The sequence below is a fragment of the Pieris napi genome, chromosome 18 (genome assembly GCF_905475465.1).
Source record: "Pieris napi chromosome 18, ilPieNapi1.2, whole genome shotgun sequence".
NCBI lineage: Eukaryota > Metazoa > Arthropoda > Insecta > Lepidoptera > Pieridae > Pieris > Pieris napi.
The window spans coordinates 9,729,748-9,753,064 of record NC_062251.1 but is presented as its reverse complement, the minus strand read 5'-3'; the positions used below and the strand labels follow the sequence as shown (position 1 = coordinate 9,753,064).

Here is a 23,317-nt window from a genome sequence, read left to right as displayed (position 1 = left end):
ATATGTTAGTACAGGTAGTACACCAGTATTGAAAAGCCTAAATTATGTTATACATACGACAGGAGCGGAGTTTCAATGATTGATATTGGGACGAGAAAAGTATTTCTTTGAGAGCAGTTCAGTTTCGTTATCTTTTCTTTATTTATTTATTACAGCTAACATATATACTATAAAATAAAACCGATCGACAACATAGATAAACAATAAGTAAGTACATTAATAGACAAAAAGACAAAATAAATAAAAGAAAACAGAAAGTAACATTAAACAAACGACAATTAATACTAAATTTCTAAGGAAAAAGTAAATCGTTACTGCTAAACAAAGTCGAAGTTTTCCCGCCTCTTTAAATATTTGCTCACATCCTTTGTAGGGTGGAAAATATCCTGACATGCCGATTATTGTGTCTTGCTCACGATGTTTTTTACAATAGAGTGAATGTTAAATGCGCATATAGAAAGTGCTTGGCTGTCACTTGGTCTACCCTGCTCTTTAGGTTTTTATTAACATTACTAGCGACTCGCCCCGGATTCGCACGGGTATAAAATTAGATTTCCTGCTATCTTTAAATCATAACCTGTAAAGGGCCATGTAGATCTATATTAAATCAATAATGTATTTAAGGTATTTAATTGGATAAGGGTTAATGCTGTATTGGTTAAAATCGTAAAAAGTAAATGACAAAAAAATGATTTTGTGGGATATCTAAAAGAGATAGATATAGGAATACCATCGCGGAGTTTTCTGTAGACCTTTTCAATGTGTACAATACTTAGTACATTAGTTTGATAAATCTCGTAGGGTTCAGCCTGCATTTGGAATGTAAGCGGAAAAAATGTCTATATTTAAGACATCGCATTAGAAACCTCAAAAATAACAGTATTTCTCTACTAATATACATACATATAAACCTATGACTTATTATACATATAAACCTTCCTCTTCAATCACTCTATATATTAAAAAAACGCATCAAAATCCGTTTCGTAGTTTTAAAGATTTAAGCATACATAATAAAATAATATAAAAATAATGAGAATATTGAAGCCAGTTCTTCTCTTCCGTTATACTTGATTTGATAACTGGCAGTAAATGTAAAATCATTTGCATGCAAGCATTTGATATGTATTTATGTACTATTATATGTATTTCTTAATGACGTTCATAAGTGTACATTGTGCTACCTAAATTAATAAATGATTTTTTAATTTGAATTTGAATTGACCGTGTTATTTTGCTCTCCTAAAACATTTATAAGAGAGAAACATGAAACCTGTATAAGTCACAGTCATTTTTCACGCGTGAACCTCTATTTCTACTAATAAATAATATTACTACTAATTCTTAAATTTCAAGATACTCTTATTTTATTCAAACCAATGAACGTCTCTTATTGTTTTCTATACTTTTTTAGACCTCTATATGTGAGACCCTTCTGTATGTTAGAAACTCGGGTTAGTGAGAAACCTCTTTAAGAGAAAATCGCGCTCCATTGAGCCCACTTATCCAGGTTTGACTGTATATATATATATATATATTTAATACATAACATGCACATAACCTTTCCGTTCCAAAAATTATTAAAACCGCGGCGAACACATAATATTTACTAAGTTATATTAATTATTTAGTATTGCGCATTATTTTTTTTTGATTTATCAAAAATAATATTGACTTCCGCGCGCCTTGAGGCGCACATATCACAGTCCAGTGTTACGACCTTCTCATTTGTCTATATTAGAGAGTTTTGTGTACGTAACAAAGTCAAAATAGATTTTATTTAATTTTTTAATCCTTGGCATAAGGACATAGAGCGCGATTTTTTTGGACTCATAAATAGTCAAAGTCAAAATCATTTATTCATATAGGTTACACAATGTACACTTATGAAGGTCAAAAAAGTAATATACATTAAATGCTTCTAAATTTTACATTTACTGCCAGTTCTCAAATCAAGAGCGTAGAACGGAAGAGAAGAACTGGCTATAAACTCTCTGCCACTCTTTCATCGCCAAGTTTTAGTTTTACACAATGTTTGTAAAGAGCTGCAACCATGAAAATATGTTTATTATGGAACATAAGATACAGGTATCACTTATTCCACGTCATTAAATTTGAATCTGTAGGCATCCCTACTCATCGGCAAAGAAGACAGAAGGTGTAGGCCGAGTGAAAAAGCCGGCGTAAAAAACTCTCGGTACTCTTTTAAAATAGCAAATTATTAAACAACACTTATTTTAAAACAAATATCGCAAATTAATTAGAAGTAGCACTAGCACAAGTCCCAGGCCCTTTTATTACCTAGACATATAGGTTCATTTGTTTTAAAATAGCATTTATGGGGACTTATTGAAACGATATTTTTATGTATAAGAAAAACTAATGAGGCATTTGAATTGCGTCTGGTTTTGAATGTGATAATTAAGTATTTGTATACATATTTATGTTAAATATTCACCGAGTGACCCGTTTGGTTCACTTTCCTTATCAATGTGCGTGCGTAATATCTATTTCTGTGTTGCAACATGCCACGAAATGGCCAAATGTGAGCGAAATTATTTTTATTAATTTTGATTTTAATACTGTACGGTGTATTGAGAATTGCATTTCGGAAGCACGATTTGTTTGACGTTTTATATTCAAAACAATAGCGCTGCAAACTGCAGGTCTTGGCCTCAGATTGCTCTAGATAGACAAGTAGCCAAGTAGGTGATCAACCTTCTGTGCCTGACTGCCCCACAGCCTGACTCACGATGTTTTCCTTCAGCCTATATGCGAGTGTTGAAAGCGCACATTGAAAAGGCTATTGGTACCGTGGTCAAACGCTTTAGGGTTGAGAGGTTCAAGCAGGCTCAAGCACTTAAATTAAAGTAAGATTATACATATTTATTATATACAGTCGAAATCTGTTATAACGACGTCGAAGGGATTCATATTTGTTCTATAAAAAAACGACGGGTTGCACTCCGGGAGTACCGGCAGAAGTGAAAACTTGAATATTAACGTTGTGCATTTTTGGTATTTTGGAATAGTTAGGGAATAATTTTGTACAAATTGCTTTAATTATCAGTGTAAAAGTTTCATTTATGTAGTAAAATACAATATTTATTTATTGCGCTATTGTACACAAATATGACAATTTATATTACATTAAATACGCCGCGCCAGCTGTCTACTCTCCATCCGTCTTACGAATTTTCGATCAGGTCACGTGCCCTGACGCGAGTTTAACATTTTTTACCCTTTGCAAAAAAAAAATTGTTCGTTGAGTTTAATAAAAATGGCGGTTTGTTTACTTGTATCTGGCAACACGGTGAATTGTCATTCACAAAACGTTCGGCGCTCGCGTCGCGCGCTCCTGTATGTTAGATTTACGTGTAGTTATAGAAGTATGGTGTGTTCTAGTTTATTATAATTTATTTTTATGTTATATTATTGATTGTATATTAATTTATTTATTACGTAAACTTAGTGAATGCTGTGATATATAGTGATTATTATATCTGTGATACGAAATGGAAGAGAAGAGCGGCGTTATAGTTATTCATCAAGTAAGTGTGTATGTTTGTTTATTGCGTAAACATTTCCGTAATGAAAAGATTTTTACAATTGTCACCAGTATTGAGATGGTGATTAAATCAAAACGACGTATTCGCGGCGACCTTTCAATGATTTCTATTGATTTATATCTTACTTGATTTGAACTTTGTAAGTTAGATAATGCAAAGTACGTAATACTAATTATGTTTTCAATCAATGATGTTATAGGAAAATTGTCTTTGAGCAAGGTTACTCTGTAAACTATGATTTCACTGTCTTTGGAATCGCATAGCATATGTTAGACTAACCGAATACCAACGTAGAGCGTGTCATCTGTTAAAAGGCCGGCAACGCACTTGCAATGTAAGTGTGCATTTGCCCCGTGTTACATTAAAAAAAAGGAATCAGTCTAGCCATTCAAATGAGTATCAAAATACTGTAACACGATAATTTTTATATAGATAGTGAAAACGTTCTTTTCTCATATAAACAAGCTTATATTCCTATTTATAATAATAATTAAAATCCGTTTTAATTCCAATTATTACAGAAGTAAAGTATCTCTATCCATGGCTTCTTTCTTTTTTGAGAATCCCTCTTCTTCTTGCCCTTGCTCTTTTCCATAGTTGTCCAATATACTTAGTTAATAAGTAATAACTGTAGTTAAATATTATATTTAACGGTTAACAGTCTAAAGGTCACCTTGAGTTTATTATAATTCGCGTTTATATTAAACGAGAATATTTAACATAATTATTAAAATCTTCGATATTTTTGTAAAAATATTTACTTACTAGTGTCCGCGACTTCGTCTGCTGCATTAAAATAATATTTGTCCAAATGGTGTAGCCTGAAAGATATATTTTATCTACTTTAAATACCAGAAGCGATAAAAGTATCTATTTTCATTTAGGAATCAATTTATTACTACCAAATGTGCATTTGATATAAATTATCAATTTTTATTGTAGTTATTGTTCACTATTTTGGCTATAATGACTTACACATCTAATATATAAAATTCTCGTGTCACAGTTTTCGTTGCCATACTCCTCCGAAACGGCTCGACCGATTCTCATGAAATTTTGTTTACTTATTGGGTATGTCTGAGAATCGGACAAGATCTATGTTTCATCCCCCTAAATGTTAAGGGTAGTCCACCCCTAAATATTTTCTTTTTATTTTTAGATATTTTTTTCTGTTTTTTATGATACAGCATTAAAAAATACATACAACCTTTAATTTTCACCCCTCTACGATTAACCCCTATTTTTTTATTATAAATGATATACATGGCAAAACGACGTTTGCCCAGTCGGCTAGTAAGATATAGATATATGCTGTGGCGGGATTTTTTCTAGGACTATTTAAGATATACATTTCCATCATACATTACATATATTATGTAACTCTAGCGGTTTTGGCAGCGCACGCCAGAATAGCTCGCAGATGGTAGATTTTTTCCTACTTGATATTTTGGACAATTCACACAATATCTTTATAAATTGTAGCCTATGTGTTAGTCTGATATGTAAGCTATATTATTGTAAAGTTTCATTAAAATCCATTCAGTAGTTTTTACTTGAAAGAGTAACAGACATCCATCCATACTTACATTCGCGTTTAATGTTAGTAGGCTATAAAACATACAGTGTAAACTCTCTATAACGTAAAAATGAGTTAAATTTATTTGGTTTAACCTTATGCCCATACATTAATTCCTACCTTCCTATAACGCTACTTCTCTATAACGAATAAAAAAGGCTGCCTGTACTTATGTACGCGAGTAAGAAGTTATACTTCTTTGGCATTATTAAAAATAGGTTTTGATTGCATGCAAATAATTAATTACAATTAAATAATCAAAGACTGGAAAAGGAGTCATTATAGTCAATAAAGTTCAGTTTACATTTGAAAAATTAAGTAAATAAATATTTATTATTATTCTCTTACAAAGGTAACATAAATTCTATTATTATTCGAATGTTGTTTTTAAATTATGTCCAATGCCGTAGCATCTTCCGTGGGCAACTTCATTCTCTTAATTTTGTGTCACGGTGCGCGCGCATCGTAAAATTTCACTCTCATCAATTATTCATAACGCGCCTAAAGAAGTATTACTTCAAAAATCCCTTGAAATTCGTTTTAATGAGATTACACTGTATTTCAAACTATTTTAGATGAAAATTGACCGCTGCTGCTCTAAATGTTTCCAAGGAATTTGTAGACATACACTTAGGTTTTGACTACTCATTGGTCTAGTGGTTAGTACCCCTGACTGCGGATCCATGGGTCCCGGGTTCGATCCCCGGCTAAGACGAACATCGATGTGATGAGCATTTGGTGTTGTGCTTAGGTCTTGGGTGTTTAAATATGTATTTATATGTATATCTATCTATAATATGTATGTATATCCGTTGCCTAGTACCCATAACACAAGCTTCACCAGCTTAGCATGGGACTCGGTCAGTTGGTGTGAATTGTCTTTAAAAAAAAAAAACTTGAAGTTTAGCAGCAAATCTCTCTATCTCTCTTCATTCTGTAGCTCATGTTGTCATCGTGGTCGGCAATGAAATCTGTGTCAAACAAAATCTCTTTGTAGTAACTTTTTTACTTTTAAGAATTGGTTCGCTCCTTTCTTGAAGGGCACTCAGTCGAATTGGTTCGGAAGTTATTTATTTATTTACACTTTGTTGCATTATGATATAAAAATTTAACAAAATTACAAGTAAAGGAAAGGCAACTGGCGGCCTTATCGCTTTCGAGCGATCTCTTCCAGGCAACCACTGTGAGAAAAGAAAAAAGAAATGTATTAAATTACATGACGTAGGCAAAAAGTGTACATGTATTACATATACTTCTAAAGAAAGAGATACTAAACAGGAACAAGAAAAAAAGAAAAACAAACTAAACTAATAAAGGATACATTTCAAAAAAAACAAATTAACAAACAAGTTATTGACAAACCAAGTAAAACGTGAGTTTTCGATGTTTTAAAAGGTTTTATTCATTCAGTAATCATTTAATTATGTAATGTTTAATTGAATTAATTATGTATATGACGCAGAAACTAATTAAAGGTCGATTTAGATGTATTGGAAAATGTTTAATGCGAAATTCCTCTAACTAGTAATTTCTAATAATTATAAAATGTCCCTAGTGAACCAGAGACAAATAGATATCGTAATGAACAACTTGGAAATTATTTTATTTTATCAAATTCAATTTCGAGGTAACAAGATAACCATGGGCTCGGCTCTTATCATTGTTGATAACGATATTTTGCACTTCGGAACACTCTTTTATAAAAAATAAATAAATAATCAGTGTTTTTATTTATTTTGTAATAACAGCCTTTGTCTTCCTTTGTTTTGTCTTAAATCTATATATATAAAAATGAAACCCATTTTCCGTTGTCACGACATAACATGAAAACGGCTTGACCGATTTGTCTGATTTTTTTATATAATATTTCTTGAAGTACGAGGATGGTTCTTACGGAGAGAAAAATTTAAAAAATTGAGTGAAAAAGTCTAAAACGACACTTTTCTATTCCCATACAAAATAATAATATTTAAAGGCAATTTGAACTTTTATACCACATCATAAAGTTCAAGTGTTAGTGGAGGGGTTCCGGGAAGGTAAATTTTTATTTTTTGACATAATGTAGTTGTTGTATGTATTATCAACTTTTTTTTATATATTATTAGCTAGACCGGTGTCCCGAATAGCAAAATAAGTATTTAAAAAAAATAAAGAATCGGCTGTTAGGCGGTACGATGTTCGCCAGGCCAGCTAGTATTAAATAAATATACAGATATATAACAAAAAAAAACTGGCAACGCTCTCGCGAGCCCTCTGGCATTGCGAGTGTCCATGGGCGGCGGTATCAGTTAAGATCAGGTGAGCCGCCTGCCCGTTTGCCCCCAGTTCTTTAAAAAAACAAGTTAAAACTCTCTCTTTATTCACATTCATGACATTCCATGCTCGTCGACGGCGTGTATCAGCCACCGGAGGCTGATCACCTACTTGCCTATAATATTAACAAATGATCATGAAACAGATACAGAAATCTGAGGCCCAAACCTAAAAAGGTTGTAGCGCCACTGATTATTATTTATTTATTCACATTTCGTTGCAATAAAAATAAAAGAAACTCAAATAAAACAATACATAAAAATTATAAGGGATGCAACGGGCGGCCTTATCGCTAATAAGCGATCTCTTCCAGGCAACCCTAGTAAGAGAAAAACTAATAAAAGAAACATGATGAGTGCGAGAAGTGCAGAACCAAATGTTATATAAAAAAAATATTACCAACAAACTAAAAACTTAATGCTAATCTTACAGATTCATGAACAGCGAATAGTGATGCAATGCAAAAGAAAAGGAAACATTTTTTATGTAATAGAGGCAAACGGGCAGAAGGCTCACCTGATGTTAAGTGATACCGCCGCCCATGGACACTCACACTGCCAGAAGGCTCGCAAGTGCGTTGCCGGCCTGTCGAGAATTGGTACGCTCTTTTCTTGATGGACCCTAAGTCGAATTGGTTCGGAAATACTTCAATGGGCAGCTGGTTCCAACATTCTTTTATTATTGTTATTATTACAAGGCCTACTCAACCGCACTTCACCATCCATCACCACCATTGTATATCTCCTGGTTTGCTGCTTTTCATTCATCCACGGCCAAATCACCTATTATTTATAACATTGTAATTATTCTAACGTAGTACAATTGAAGTGACCTTCGACATGGGAATAATAAAAGGTTCATTATCACTTCCACTGACGTTTGAAGCGTACAGAATTTTATAAGTCCGTCTCCTGTGTCGTTAAGGGAATCGTGGGGTAAGGGGTCAAATGTGGAACATAAAGATCATATATTGGTACCCAAGAAATAAGAGAAGAAAACGAGGTAGACAGTTTCGAAGGTGGGAAGACGAAATAAAAACCGTAACTGGGAAAATATGGACAAGGAAAGAACAGAACAGAGTGGAAAGAAATGGAGGAGACCTGTGCCAAAATTGGGCAAACAGATCGGTGTCACCGACTCTCTAGAGACAATAGTGAAGATTAAAATTATGTAGAATTTCTGTCTGAATAAAGGCTTATATTATTATTAAGAGAAAATTGCTCACACATTAAAATGAGGACAGGTAAATGTTTATTAAAATATAAGTGTGTGTGAGAGAGAAAGAGAGTGTGTGAGTGTGAAAATGACAGCGCTAACCAAATCCATTCTCTTCCTCACAATCAAGTAGCCCGCAATGTCGCAGCACAACTCCTGAGGGAACTCTCTGTATCGAAGAATTCGCATTTCTCCGCCAAGCATCCGCGAATATACACTGTAAATTCATAGTTATGTTAGGATAAAGAAAATAATAGCCAGTATTTAATACAGCATGGTTGATAAACAGAACAAATCTAAGCGCTTATATGGAAATTGTATTCATTTTACAACAAATTCCCAAGCGAAATTAGAGAATTATCACTGATTATTTTTCCGACCCTAATGTCGGCCAATAGAATTGCACCATTCGACGTCACGTGGTACAACCTACATGGTATTATACTGAAAATTTTTTGTGAAAATTTTCTCTGGTCGTTGCTTCAAGAAAAGTATTAAGTAGTTGTTTTATTCATTATGAAATTCTTATTTGTTAACTGTACATTTCGTCTCATGGTGCAATTCTATTGGCCGACATTTGGGTCGGAAAAATAATCCCCCGAATACCACTCGAGCTTCAAAATTATCTGGTATTTCCCTCAAGGTTCGTTGCAAACAAATGTAGTCGTCATGACGACTGTCGTCGTCATGACAACTATATTAATTGTTTGCAACGAACCTATCGGGAAATACCCGATAATTTTGAAGCTCTTGTGGTATTACATATGAATAAATTCAAAACTCGTTAAAAGTACATTATCAATAAAGCTTTTTAAAAAATTTACGATTATTTAAATTATCCTAATCCTTGTGATTGATTTGCTCCAGTTCAAACAATTTGTATGAAACTTGGCGATTAAAAAGAGTGAATGATGAAAAATAACAACCCTCGATAGAAAAGAAAGAAGAGAAAATCAAATAAACCTCCCCAAATAGTGATTACGTAATACTTGAACGGCGGTGATAATATAAATAAATAAAATAAAAATATACACGTTATATTTGTATAATTTTTACGCTAAGAAAGAGATACTTTGAAGCGTGGCTAATGTGTTGACCCCGTTTGAATGAACGGCATATGAAAAGGCTTTTGGAGGTCGCGCGGATTCCATGTTAAAAAATATGTAAGGAAACCTCATAAATAGATTCCAAGTTTTGATTGGTCATGTCCCTCTTCATCACAGCGTTAAAACAATTTGTTAGAAAGAGACAAAAGGTCTACAACATGCATATATAATAAATTAAATAGGCTGCTTAATATCTACCCGCTAAGATATTAAAAAATCGTTAAGAGACTGGCTTAGGAATACATACACTATATGCAGAGTTGGAGATGCTCCTGAGACCTAACATGCACCCACACACTCACTCATTCTCCCACGTAATAGTTTTTTTATTAAAAAATTGGGAGATGTAATCTGTTTAAAAAAAACAAAATTGCAATCAGAAAAACAAGGAAGAGCTGGGAACCCTGACACATTTTTTACTTAAAAAGACTCGCATCTTATAATGAATTGTTTATAATTAATAAACACATTTTATTTTGGGTAACAAGGGTGCAATTAGACTCATTTTCGTTTTTAAAGCAATTCGCAAAGTTACTTACGAATATACAAGTACTTTCGCCCTAACCCAATAATCAATCTGAGATCAGACTGTGACGGTGGATCGATCTCCTTTCTGCATCCCAATAACCAAACTCTACGAAAACAATCAATTTTTGGCGACGGATAAATCATCACTCATATTTCTTAATCAATGTAAACCAATAAAGTAAATAAAACCGTACAAATAACATTAAAATATAAATATGTATGTTTAAAACATAACAAACAGTTTTTTAATTATTTAAAAAACTGGTGTAAGTTAGAATCTGTTAAAATAATTAACTGTTGAAATCGAACTTTCGTCAACATTTTCATACAAAGATCTATCCACAGACACCGATACGACCTCCAATGGATAGCTTGTATCGAAAGATGGCTATGACAATCCGTCGATTGGTTATTGGCACACTTGTAACAACATTTGGATTAAGATTACTATCTCAGATGGTGGATTATGGATTCAGATAGGTTATCAGGTTCGGGCGTTAGTAAAATCACATTTGATAGAAGTATGAGGCGCTAGTATAATAAAACTTCAAAATAAATTATAGTTTTCAGCTTATAATTTACTATTATATATAACGCCTTTTTTACGTATTAAGTCGGCCATTGACGATACGTCCATTTAGTAGACTTCCTTTTGGATGCACTCCAAATGGAAATTTATCGAGATATTCACGATACTTCCATTTGGATGCATGGCGTCACTTCGAACTTTGCAATCGTACGGAAAGGAAATAAATAATACTATGGATAACAACACTTTACTGGTGGCAGCAGTTGTGTGTATTTTATTAAAAAGACAAAAAAAACCTAAGAGAAGGTGGATGAAGGATTGGTTGAAACAAAGAAATACTTTTATTTTTTTGTATTACTTCCAACACAAAGTCACGCGCGGACAAAGACATAATAAAAAGAAAATGATAACGCTTGACAAATACACAGCACATGCACCACCATCGACATCAAAACATAAACTGAAACAAAAACCTCAAAAAAATGGACGCCGTTTCGCCCATTCACGGACAATTCGGACTGCTTCCATATGGCGTGGCGCACGTTTCTGCCATTGACGGACGGCCACGGATGACGTCCATTTGGCCTGGACGCATGGATTTCAATCCTTTTGGAAATCCAGAGCTGGCTGACGTCCATCCAAATGGAATACTTTTTTACCATTCATGGGACGATTTTGGACGACGACTACTCCATTCGGATTAATGGACGTATCGTCAGTGGCCGCTTTTAGAGGCATTTGGGCAGAAAGCTCACCTGATGTTAAGTGATACCGTCCATAGACAACTCACTTTACAAGAAGGCTCGCATGTGCTTTGCCTTTCGCCGGCCTTTAAAGAAGTACCCTCTTTTCATTAAGAACCCTAAGTCAAATTAGTTCGGAAATATTTCAGTGGGCAGTTGGTTCCACATAGTGGTGGTGCACAGAAAAATGCCTGTCCATAATTAATACGAAATTCATGAACTCCGCTGGCCCTGCGATCCAAAAGAGTCTCCGAAATAAGAAACTTCCAGCGCCAATTCCCGCCAATCAGCTGATGAAATTTCGTAGTTTATTAGATTTTATTTTGATTTCAGATGCGCCTACACCGGTGTGACGGTTGCCTCGCGGCTTGCCGACCGGAGCGCCGCGTCGCGCACAATAAACATATTATTACCAGGTAATCTTTATATATATAATTCTTCTGTGAGTGTGTATGTCACTGAACTTCTCTCAAACGACTGGACCGATTTTAATGAAATTTTTTGTGTGTGTTCAAGGGGATCTGGGAATGGTTTAGATTCACAAATCAGCCCGCCAGATGGCGCTGCAGTCGGTACTTTCATACTTTGCTTTACTAATCGCTTGAAATATCATGCAGGACAACGTCTGTCGGGTCCACTAGTCTATATATATAAAAATGAAACCCGTTTTCCGTTGTCACGACATAACATGAAAACGGCTTGACCGATTTGTCTGATTCTTTTTTTATAATATTCCTTGAAGTACGAGGATGGTTCTTACGGAGAGAAAAATTAAAAAAAATTGAGTGAAAAAGTCTAAAAACAACACTTTTCTATATTCCCATACAAAATATTCGTAATAATACTCAAGTCAATTTGAACTTTAATACCATATTATAAAGTTCAAGTGTTAGTGGAGGGGTTCCGGGAAGGTAAATTATTAATTTTTTGACATAATGTATTTGTTGTCTTATCAACTTTCTTTTTTTTATCTTACGAACTGGACCGGTGTCCCGAATAGCAGAATAAGTATTTAAAAAAAATAAACGATGTTCGCCAGGCCAGCTAGTTAGCAAAAAAATATATATTGATTTGGTCCCAAATGGAGCTTGACCTTTTTTCTACGACTATGCCAATTCGACTACGCACGATGGAGGAGGGTCTGCGCAGGATTAATATTTGTCCAAATGATGTAGCGTGAAAGACATTTTATCTACTTTTAATATCAGAAGCGATAAAAGTATCTATTTTCATGTAGGAATCAATTTATTACTACCAATGTGCAAATAAATTATCCATTTTTATTGTAGTAATTGTTCACTCTTTAGGCTATAATGGCTTACACATAAGATATAGATATATGCTGTGGGGGGCTTTTTGTAGGACTATTTAAGATATACATTGTCATCATACATTATATATGTGTAACTCTAGTGGTTTTGGTAGCGCACGCTAGAACAGCTCGCTGGTAGCTCACGATTTTGGGTGAGGCTCGGGTGTAAAATGACAAGTTTACTTATTCGACTATGATATACATTTTTCTTCATACATTCACGGAATGACTGGCAGCGCTCGAGATGAGACGGGAGATCGGTCCGTCTCTCTCTCGTTATACCTGCGATCGCGCTCGTGAGGTTTTGGTGTGACACAAGTTTCTGAACATCTCACCCGACTAAAACGATTTTAAAGACGTTATCACGTCAAAATCCATTCAGTAGTTTTTTCGTAAAAGAGTAACAAACATCCATCCATACTTACAAACTTTCGCGTTTATTTTTATTTATTTCAAAAAGACAATTATACTATATATATATATATATAGCCAAAGGTGGAATACATAATACAAAAAAGGTTCTAACATTTACAAAAGGAAAAAAATCAATAAAAATTATTTAACACTTACCTAATTCGGCTGTGTTGTGTGTTGGTGTGTGAAGTGAGTGTATGTATGTGGGGTGGGCTCATGATGCGGATGATTCACCGCTATGGATATTTTTAAGTCTCTTAAGCATATTCCGCGATAGCTTAAACAAGTCAAGGCAAATACGCAGAATTTATAATCTATGGTCTTAGTGAAAGTTTTCTCTACCCGCAGAAGTAATCACTTGAAGCGAGCGAGACGGGTACCATACAGCCCGCTGAAAGAAACCCACGTGATGGCAAACCTGCCAACACTCCCGACGCCGCCCGACCGCGATGCACCGCGTGAGTATACACACGAACATACATAAGTCCCTTTTTGAAGTGAAACTTCTTTAGGCGCATGAGGGTAAAATTTTACGGATGAAACGCAATAATAATAATATTAGCGTCACGAAGATGTGCAGCGTTTTTGTCGAAGAAAAAGGAGAGAACGATTGAGAGAGAGTGAGAAGGGCGAATTGCCTTATAGAAATTGTATTGAAGTCTCAAATGACGAATTGTAAATTAAAATGCCACGTATTTTTAATATCGGAGAAATAAAAGAATAAAAATTTATTATTTGCCTTTTCGACACTTTTAATATTTTAATGCCAATTAAATTAATTAAATTCCTAACATATCTTCCTTTTTCCGTCCCTCTAAGTCTCGGAAATCTAAAGTTCTAGATTTGTATAAATATAAACAAGACTTATGACTTGCCAAAGAAGTTTCACTTCTGACATGTGTACTTTGTACGTGCTTACGCAGGCCCGCGTCAAGGACGTTGAGCTTGACGCGGGTACTGTGGGGCTGGGCCTACACTCAAATCCCTCTGCTATTCAGAGAAGAGAGACCCCACCCACTAAAAACACCTCAGCTCTTCACACGCCCTTAAGACGGGCCCTCGGGGTTCGCCAGGCATTGTACACGGGCTTATATCAGATATAGAGAGCTCATTCCAGTACATAACTCCCTTAGAGGAAGTTGTCCCATTAATGGATTTTAAGTGCTAAAAAAGGATAATGCCCGGCATACATATTTGCGTCTTTGACACACCCCTGCCACGCCCCTTGCTCAGCAAGGCGAGACGTCACTTCACTCCACGCCACCGCTTGCAGCTCCATTACAGCCCCATATGGAGTACTGTTCTTACCTCTGGGCAGGAGCTCCCCAGTACCAGCTCCTTCCCCTTGACCGTATCCAACGAAACGCAAGCTTGATCTGGTGGCGTTGGCTAGAGATGTGGGGTCTCTCTGCAGCTGAGTTTTATCATCGGACTTCAAGGCAGAAAACGGGTTTTGCCGCGTACCACCATTTGTGGTAACAGCTGCCCATTGAAGTATTTCCGAAAATTGTTAAAAAACATTAACTAAACTATTGTTTTATTCCTGTGATTTGTATTTTTATTTGTCAGTTTTTTAATTATTCTTATTTTTAACTTTTAATTTTATTTTATTTACTATACGCCTTTACACAAGACTTCATAACTTACACTGCTAACTTTTACTAATTTTTTTGTTCTACTAAGTATTATTGCATTCCTTTTCTTTCTATTTTGCGACTGAGGCGCAAACTAGCTGCTGTGGTCTCTGACAGAATGACCAGAGCTTTGGAACATTCTGCTCCTCAGCATAATGCTGAGCCAGTGTCAATTACAACCACAGCACACACGCATTACACACTTGAAACGAACCAAATGGAAAAAGGGTTTTTTTTTATCTGTCTCATTCTATTTTTGACGTGACAACGTCTTTTAATTCGATGGAGCCGGCTGCACGCACGAAAATACATGACTCATGCGGCGTTACCTCTGAGGCGTTCCATTTAAGGCTTGAAGCACTTGTTCCGCGCTCTCGCTTGCACACAAAAATTGACATAATTGTATTTATGCGTACAAATAAATGTAACTCGATTAATTCAATTGTGATTTCCATTTACCTCCTCTATATCCATACAAAATATCTATCAAACAAATAAAATTAAAATTTTCTAATGAAAAATGCAACCATTCCATCAGTATTTTCTTATGACGTTGTCACGTTCAACTATCGTCAGTAAACCGACTTTACAGACAACCGATTTTTTTTCTTTGATTATTGTTATTTTGTGTGTTTAAGTGTGTGTGTTTTGTTAATATGTTATGTCTATATCTATGTATATGGTGGATTTCTATGACTTACTATTAGAAGGTCATAGACGTGATGATGTAATGGATACCGACCCGAGTTTGTCTTTGTCTTCGCGAACATCAAATAGCGTGTTATTAAATAATGAATTACGCAATTATTTCCTTAATATAATTTCCTTAATCGGTCAGTAGCATTCTCAATGTCGACTCGACTAGATTCAAATGAAAATTTTGTTATGACAGTGTAATTTAAATTCACATTAAACAGTGGTCATAACATCTATTGAAACGGTACGGTCTTAGATCAGGTTCTTTTCAGAGCACCAGTTAGTTTAGTTAGCTTTTAATATTTATTTAATTTAATTCTAAACATTTTATGAAACATATTCTTAAGAATTTTCCTACAAGTGCGTGTGTGCAATAGTTACTCATTTGACTCGGTCGGTTATTTACGAATTGACTCGTACAGCCCTGCGATTCTGTAACTCACTTTTCGAACTCACACAGCGGTTTTCGCATCGGCGGTCGCTCTCAAATCAGTCGTGAAGCAGTCATTTTATGATTTGGCATTCTGATAAACAATAAACTACAGGCTCCCACCTTTTCAGAATGCCAAATCATAAAATGACTGCTTCACGACTGATTTGAGAGCGACCGCCGATGCGAAAACCGCTGTGTGAGTTCGAAAAGTGAGTTACAGAATCGCAGGGCAGCTACCCGAAGTGGGATGGTCGAGTCGGAGTAGGGAATGGATTATAAAAGAGGTTGTAACACATGCGCACGGGCAATTCCTTTGTTCAAGTTTGAAGTTATACAGTTTACGTAATATCAGTGAAGTGAATCAAGTCATCATTCGAGTGTTTAATTTCCTACCCTAAGGGGGCGTCCATAAATTACGTGAGGTGTTTTTTTTAAATTTCCTGTGACTCCCTCCACCCCTGGTGAGATGTCTTGAGATTTTATTCAACTCCATCCCCCAACCCCCAATCTCACGTGAGTTTTTTCAAAATGTGGGTTTCTTATGTAAACGCGTTTAAAAAATGAAAAAAAATTGCTTCGTGCTTTTATTTACGACTAAAACAAAATAAGTGCAATGTTGAGCGTTTAGGTATGGAGTTAGCGGGAAGTTGCAGAGATGGCCTTTAGGGTCAAGCGTTTTCCTAATTTTTTTTTTTCAATCAGAAAAAAAATTGCGTGATATTTGCCGAGACCCCCCTCTCTCTCCAACGTAAGATTAAATGAGATTTGACTCGACCCCCTCCCCCCCTTAAACACCTCACGTAATTTATGGGCGCCCCCTAAGAACTAGATCAACTAGCCTTTACATTACACACACGTACGGTGAAGGGAAACTTGGACCCAAAAACATGTTCAGAATGCCGATCTACTATAAAAAAAGAGTGTGTGTACTTATGTACACGCGTTAGAAGTTATACTTCTTTGGCGTATGGAAAAAAAAATAACTAAAATGCAGTAGTAATTAATTAATATTAAAATTAATAAATAAAATTATTATTAGTAAATACTATCACCGTCGTATATGAAATTGATTTAATAAAAACACCAAAATAATATTTATTTATTCACACTGTTTAATTGTACTGTTACGAAACACGTGTTCTAAATATAAAAATACAAGAATATACAATTTGAACATAGTTATTATCGATTTTCATGCCACCTAGAACTAACTTCATACTGATAATTTTGTGTCACGGTGCGCGCGCATCTTAAAATTTCACTCTCATTAATTTTTCATAACCCGCCTAAAGAAGTATAACTTCAAAAACTACGTTTTAAGGTAAATTTCTTATTTCAGCCATGCCCTGGTTCGGTATGGACATTGGTGGGACGCTCACGAAATTGGTGTACTTCGAGCCCAGAGAGACAAACCGGCGGGAGATAGATAAAGAGACGGAGATATTGAAGAATATACGGCGGTACCTCACCAGGAATTCTGCGTATGGCAAGACTGGGAGGAGAGATGTGCATTTACAGGTGATTTAAAATAATAACTAGCTGATCCGGCAGACGTCGTTTTGCCATGTATATCATCTTATATATATATAAAAAGAAAATGGTGTTCGTTTGAGGCTCTTTCACGCTTAAACCACTGATCGTATCGACATGAAACTACCACCATTCGATGCGAAATTTTTCCTAGATGGTTTAATTAATTCCAACGTTCCTTCATTTTTTTATTTCTGTTTTACTTTTATGAAAATTTTTCCCGCTAATAAAAACAAAAGAGGCTTCCTAGAACCGCAAAACGTCAACATCTGTTAAAAACTCGATTTTCGAAATATTTCAATTTTCTTAGCGGGAAGTTAAAAAGAAGAATAATAAAAATATGAAAAAAAATAAAATAATGAAACATAAAATTTATTTTAATTCGTCCAGCAAAGCGGGCGCGAAACGGCTAGTTTATAATAAAATAGTGGTTGATTTTAGAGGGATGAAAATTAGGGAAAATTAATTGTATGTATTTTGAAGTGAAACTGCTTTAGAATCGTTGTGATTTCAAACCGGATGCAACGGAAAAAGCGACAGTAAAAAGAGACAGACGCATAAATTCGTAGGATTTAGCGTGGGAGAGAATGAGATGGGAAGAATTGTGCAGTGTATAAACTTTAAATTGGCGTGTATTTGATCATTTTCTGAATTAAAAAAAATAAGATATGCAAAAAATTTAATAAGTAATCATCGAATTTCAAACTTCCATTATTTTAGTTTTCATCAAATTAAAGATTGATATTGATATTAAACTTATAAATTAAAATTTAACATAGTCCTACATTTAGTTAGTGAAAAAAGTATAATTTACATATTATTCATTATAAAAACTTTGTTTTTGATGGTTTCACTTCTACCACATGTGAATTGCACAGTGCACACATGAGTTTTTTTTTTAATGCTGTATCATAAAAAAATAAAAAATTCTAGAAATTAAAAAAAAATTAGGGGTGGACATACCCTTAACATTTAGGGGTAAAAATATATGTTGTCCGATTCTCAGACATACCCAATATGCACACAAAATTTCATGAGAATCGGTCAAACCGTTTCGGAGGAGTTTAACCACAAACACCGCGACACGAGAATTTTATATATTAGACTAGCGACCCGCCCCGGCTTCGCACGGATGCAATGCTGATACTAAATTCAAAGTGCTATAAAGTATAGGGAGAACCGCGGCCTCCGACGCGCTGCGTCCCGCAATTTTTAAATTTGTAATATCTTCGAAATATTCATTTAAATCATATGCTGTAAAGGGCCATATAAATCTATATTAAATGAACAATGTATTCAAGGTATTTAATTGGTTAAGGATTAATGCTGTATTGGTTAAAATCGCTTCGAAAATTAGCCATTATTTGTCGTAAAAAGTAAATGACAAAAAAAGTTATTGTGGGTTATCCATAAGAGATAGACATATACCATCACGGACTTTTCTGTAGACCTTTTCAATGTATACAATACTTAGTACATTATTTTGATAAAACTCGTAGGGTTCAGCCTGCGTTTGCAATGTAAGCGGAAAAAATGTAATTATTTACGGCATCACATTAGAAACCTCAAAAATAACAGTACTTCTCCACTATTTAATGGATGTTATTATACATATAAACCTTCCTCTTGAATCACTCTATCTATTAAAACCGCATCAAAATCCGTGGTGTAGTTTCAAAGATTTAAGCATACAAAGGGACATAGGGACAGAGAAATCGACTTTGTTTTATACTATGTAGTGATAATTTATTTATTGCAAGAATATGGTACGAAAATGTTACGGTGGTACAGTCGTAAATCGTTCGCATATTTTGCCACACACACACACACAATGACACGCAAATTTGTCTTAAGGAATTTTACATTATATTGGTCAAAGTCAATTCTTATATTATCTGTTACGTACATATCATACTTTATTAAATTTATGTCAACTACAGTGATAATGATAATGCGCTGGAGTTTAATCATATCACTATATGCTATCAGAAGGCGCTTGAATTTTTTTGCGTGTTTACAAGCATGCTACGTCATAAGACTGGTGCGACGCCATCTTGTTTTGAGAAGCGTTTTGGTTTTCTTCAAATTAAGAATGTTTCATTTGGAATTTTTAAATTCTTCTCAAATTAAGTGAAATTTCACCTTGTATAGGTTCGTGGTCGTTGCTATGTTTACAACATTGTGACGTCATTATAGTTCGTTAGAACTCGATCAAAACTTATGTATTTATATTTTTTCGTAGACTGACTAAAAATATTCCATAAAGCGCGGTTAATAAATGTCTTTTTGACATTGTCAGATGGACAACGTGACAATCCGCGGCCGCCGCGGCACACTCCACTTCATCAGGTTCCCCACGAGCGAAGTCGGCTCTTTCCTGCAACTCGCTCGCTCCAAGGGAATGGCCACTCTCCTTAGCACCATTTACGCAACTGGTGGTGGCGCTTACAAGTTTGAGGAGGACTTTATTAAGGTATTTGTACTGCGGTTAAACCGCTGCTGGTTTTAAAGTGACTAAGATGTTTGGTGTGGGGAGCGTTCAAGTATTACATAATGAATTTTGGGGGTTGGGGAGGGGGGTCATTTTGTTAAACGTTACGATACGGGGCGGGGATTGAATTACGCGTTATTGTTAATATCATTTTCGACTTTCCAGTACTTTACACCACATAATGGTATAAAGAGTCACTTTGGTCGTCACGAAACGTTTTACTATTGGGTACAGAATAACGTTACGGCGCGTTACATGGGGGGGGGGGTTTAATAAGGATATTTCATTTTTCTCCGTGGATCGATCCAATGCGAAGCGTTACACGACGATTTCTTTCTTGACAAGTCTTCTTGCTTAGGATTCTTTTGTATCATTCCATCACGTTTCCGCGCGAATAGTTGTAGGTGAAGGAAAGGGATGGGAATAGTAAGAGTAGGATATTACGCGGCGCAACCAATGTTTATTTATCGATTCTGCTGTTACACCGCTGAGGCTAAATTACATTAAGAACATCCGGAAGTGACTTCAGATGAATTTTATTATTATATTTAATCGCACTGTGGTTTAACAGCTGCGGTTTTAAATGCAATGAAACATAAACTTTGCGTTCCAGAATATATTAGAAATAAATAGAAAGTTTATATCAAAACAATAACTGTGACCCTAACCGCTGCGGTTAATACGGAATGCGGTTAAACATAAGCATAAGCTTGTAAGAGAGGGTTGTACTTGTTTTAATAAAAAAAAAATGTGTGCGTGTACTAGGTGTACCTACACACGGAAGAAGTGAAACTTCTTTATGACCTTATTTTTCGAAAAATGATCTACTATATGCAACTTTACAGAAATTGGTTAAATAAAGTTAAATTAGATAAAGTTTAACAAAAGGCCTTTATTATCATAGACATAAATACAAATACAATTATTTCATTTTTACTAAGATTATTACAGAATTTCATTAATTGTAATAGAATTATTAGTTGTACTATCATTGTTATCGTTATTATATATTTTTGTTACGAATCTCTTCGGATCAACCGTGGTAGGGACAAGAAAAAGATGGCGCGTAACCGAAAAATGTGACAAATGTGTGTAAATTTTTTTCCAACGTCGATAAAGAAGTTTGACTTCAAAAAGCAACATGGCGCGTAACCTGCTACAAAATTTCTCCCATACGTCGATAAAGGAGTTTCACTTCAAAAGATGGCGCGTAACGGAAAAATGTGACGCGTAACGAAAAAATGTTACACTAAATTTTTTTCCAACCCCTATAAAGAAGTTTCACTTCAAAAATTATCGGAAATAAAATGATTTTCGTGTTACGTGCGTTAACCGCAATTTTTTTTTACAGGAAGTGAACATGCGACTGTCAAAATTGGACGAATTGGACGCGTTGATAGCGGGTGTTCAATTTGTCGACTCGATGAACCCGCACGAGTGTTATTACTGGGAACCGAACCCTGACACCACGACTGACAATGACTCGGTGTGTATTTGTGTGTGTGTGTTATGTATGTAAATTTATTAGGGCCTTGTGCCGTGAAAAATGATGCTAATTTTTGTACCTATATTAGTTATCAAACTTGAATAATGAGGGTAGTTAAAAAAATTGTGCTCAGTACATTTATTATACACGGAATATGGCATAGATAATAGAACACTGCACCTGGCAACAAACCATAATAGAAACATAATTAATTATATAATTTAAATGCATCTTGACTTCACTTGTCGATTTTTTTTTAAATACATTAGTACTACAATGGCATATAGTTACGATGTCATTTGTTTTATTAGAATGGCAACACCACACAATAACATAGACATCTTACAGGTTGTAAATTGCCAATCTGTCTGTCTCAACTTGAGTTCAGTTGCTCTCTGATCGGCTCCTAGTTTTTAAAATTAAACTAAAATTTCGCTAGTAAACTATTAACCGCTCCGTATCTGCGATATATATTATAATGACATTTTATATTTTTAAAACAAACTTATATAATATTAAAATAGCTTAAAACTGATTTGAACATGAAGTTTGATAGGTCACCTCATAATCAAAAGGCCTGGCCTAGTCTAGACATTTTACCATAGCAATAATTTTAAATCAAAATTATATTATTTAATAATATATATAGCAGGACAATTTATAATTAGTAAATATATAGCAGGACAATATATAATTGGTAGATATATAGCAGTACAATTTATAATTAGTAATATACAGCGGGACAATTTATGATTAGTAATATATAGCAGGACCATTTATAATTAGTAATATATAGCAGGACAATTTATAATTAGTAAATATATAGCAGTACAATTTATAATTAGTAATATACAGCGGGACAATTTATAATTAGTAATATATAGCAGGACCATTTATAATTAGAAATATATAGCGGTACAATTTATAATTTGGTAGCCAGGTTTTCTTCAATAATTGAGGTTTTATAATTTAATTGCAGCCGCCATACTTGGAGCCGTGCCTCAGCCAGTACGTGCGGAAACCCTTCGATTTCTCATCGCCATATCCATTCCTGCTGGTGAATATTGGGAGTGGGGTCTCCATGTTAGTCGTCAGTTCGCCCCTTGACTATAGCCGAGTCAGTGGGACCAGGTATGTTTTAAAAAAAGAGCTACCAATCTATCTCAAACTACTGAACATATTTATATGAAATTTGGATTGTTCAATTGAGATAATTTTGAATTAAATAAAAAAAAAAAAGGGTGCGTGTACTTATGTACGCGCGTAAGAAGTTATACTTCTTTGGCATTATTAAAAATAGTTTTTGATTGCATGCAAATAATTAATTACAATTAAATAATCAAAGACTGGAAAAGGAGTCATTAAAGTCAATAAAGTTCAGTTTACATTTGAAAAATTAATTAAATAAATATTTATTATTATTCTCTTACATTAAACAAATAAAACACTATTTATCTTTAAAACATTTTTATTTCATTATACTATTTATTTTTAAGTGACTGTCTTCATCAGAATTTCGGTTTGTAATTTTAAATTAATCATTACTTGGTTGTGCATCTACGAGGCTTCTCCAAAACTACTTGCTTTCTGCAACAAATAAGAGAATATTAATTTAAGCTCTGTCCATGCAAAACTTAATTTTTTTTATAATTCATATTATAAATTTTTTAACACATTTATATTAATATAATTATATAAATGTGTTAATAATATAATTTGTAGCACATGCTACAGACCTGGAT

General features: G+C 34.6%; 1 protein-coding gene across 3 annotated transcripts in view; it reads left to right on the top strand.

Moving 5' to 3' along the window:
* LOC125058258 (pantothenate kinase 3) overlaps positions 1 to 23,317 on the top strand; it is a 33,767-nt gene that overhangs the window by 4,913 nt on the left and 5,537 nt on the right. Inside the window, exons 1-7 of one of the 3 annotated variants that reach the window (XM_047662294.1) lie at positions 3,360 to 3,551; positions 11,913 to 11,995; positions 13,654 to 13,763; positions 17,408 to 17,586; positions 19,898 to 20,071; positions 21,441 to 21,575; positions 22,555 to 22,706. In XM_047662294.1, the coding sequence (XP_047518250.1) occupies positions 3,516 to 3,551; positions 11,913 to 11,995; positions 13,654 to 13,763; positions 17,408 to 17,586; positions 19,898 to 20,071; positions 21,441 to 21,575; positions 22,555 to 22,706 (869 nt within the window). In that variant the 5' untranslated portion in view covers positions 3,360 to 3,515. Of the gene's footprint in view, positions 1 to 3,359; positions 3,552 to 11,912; positions 11,996 to 13,653; positions 13,764 to 17,407; positions 17,587 to 19,897; positions 20,072 to 21,440; positions 21,576 to 22,554; positions 22,707 to 23,317 lie in introns of those variants that run through there. The other 2 variants (XM_047662295.1, XM_047662296.1) reach the window with 2 other exon arrangements.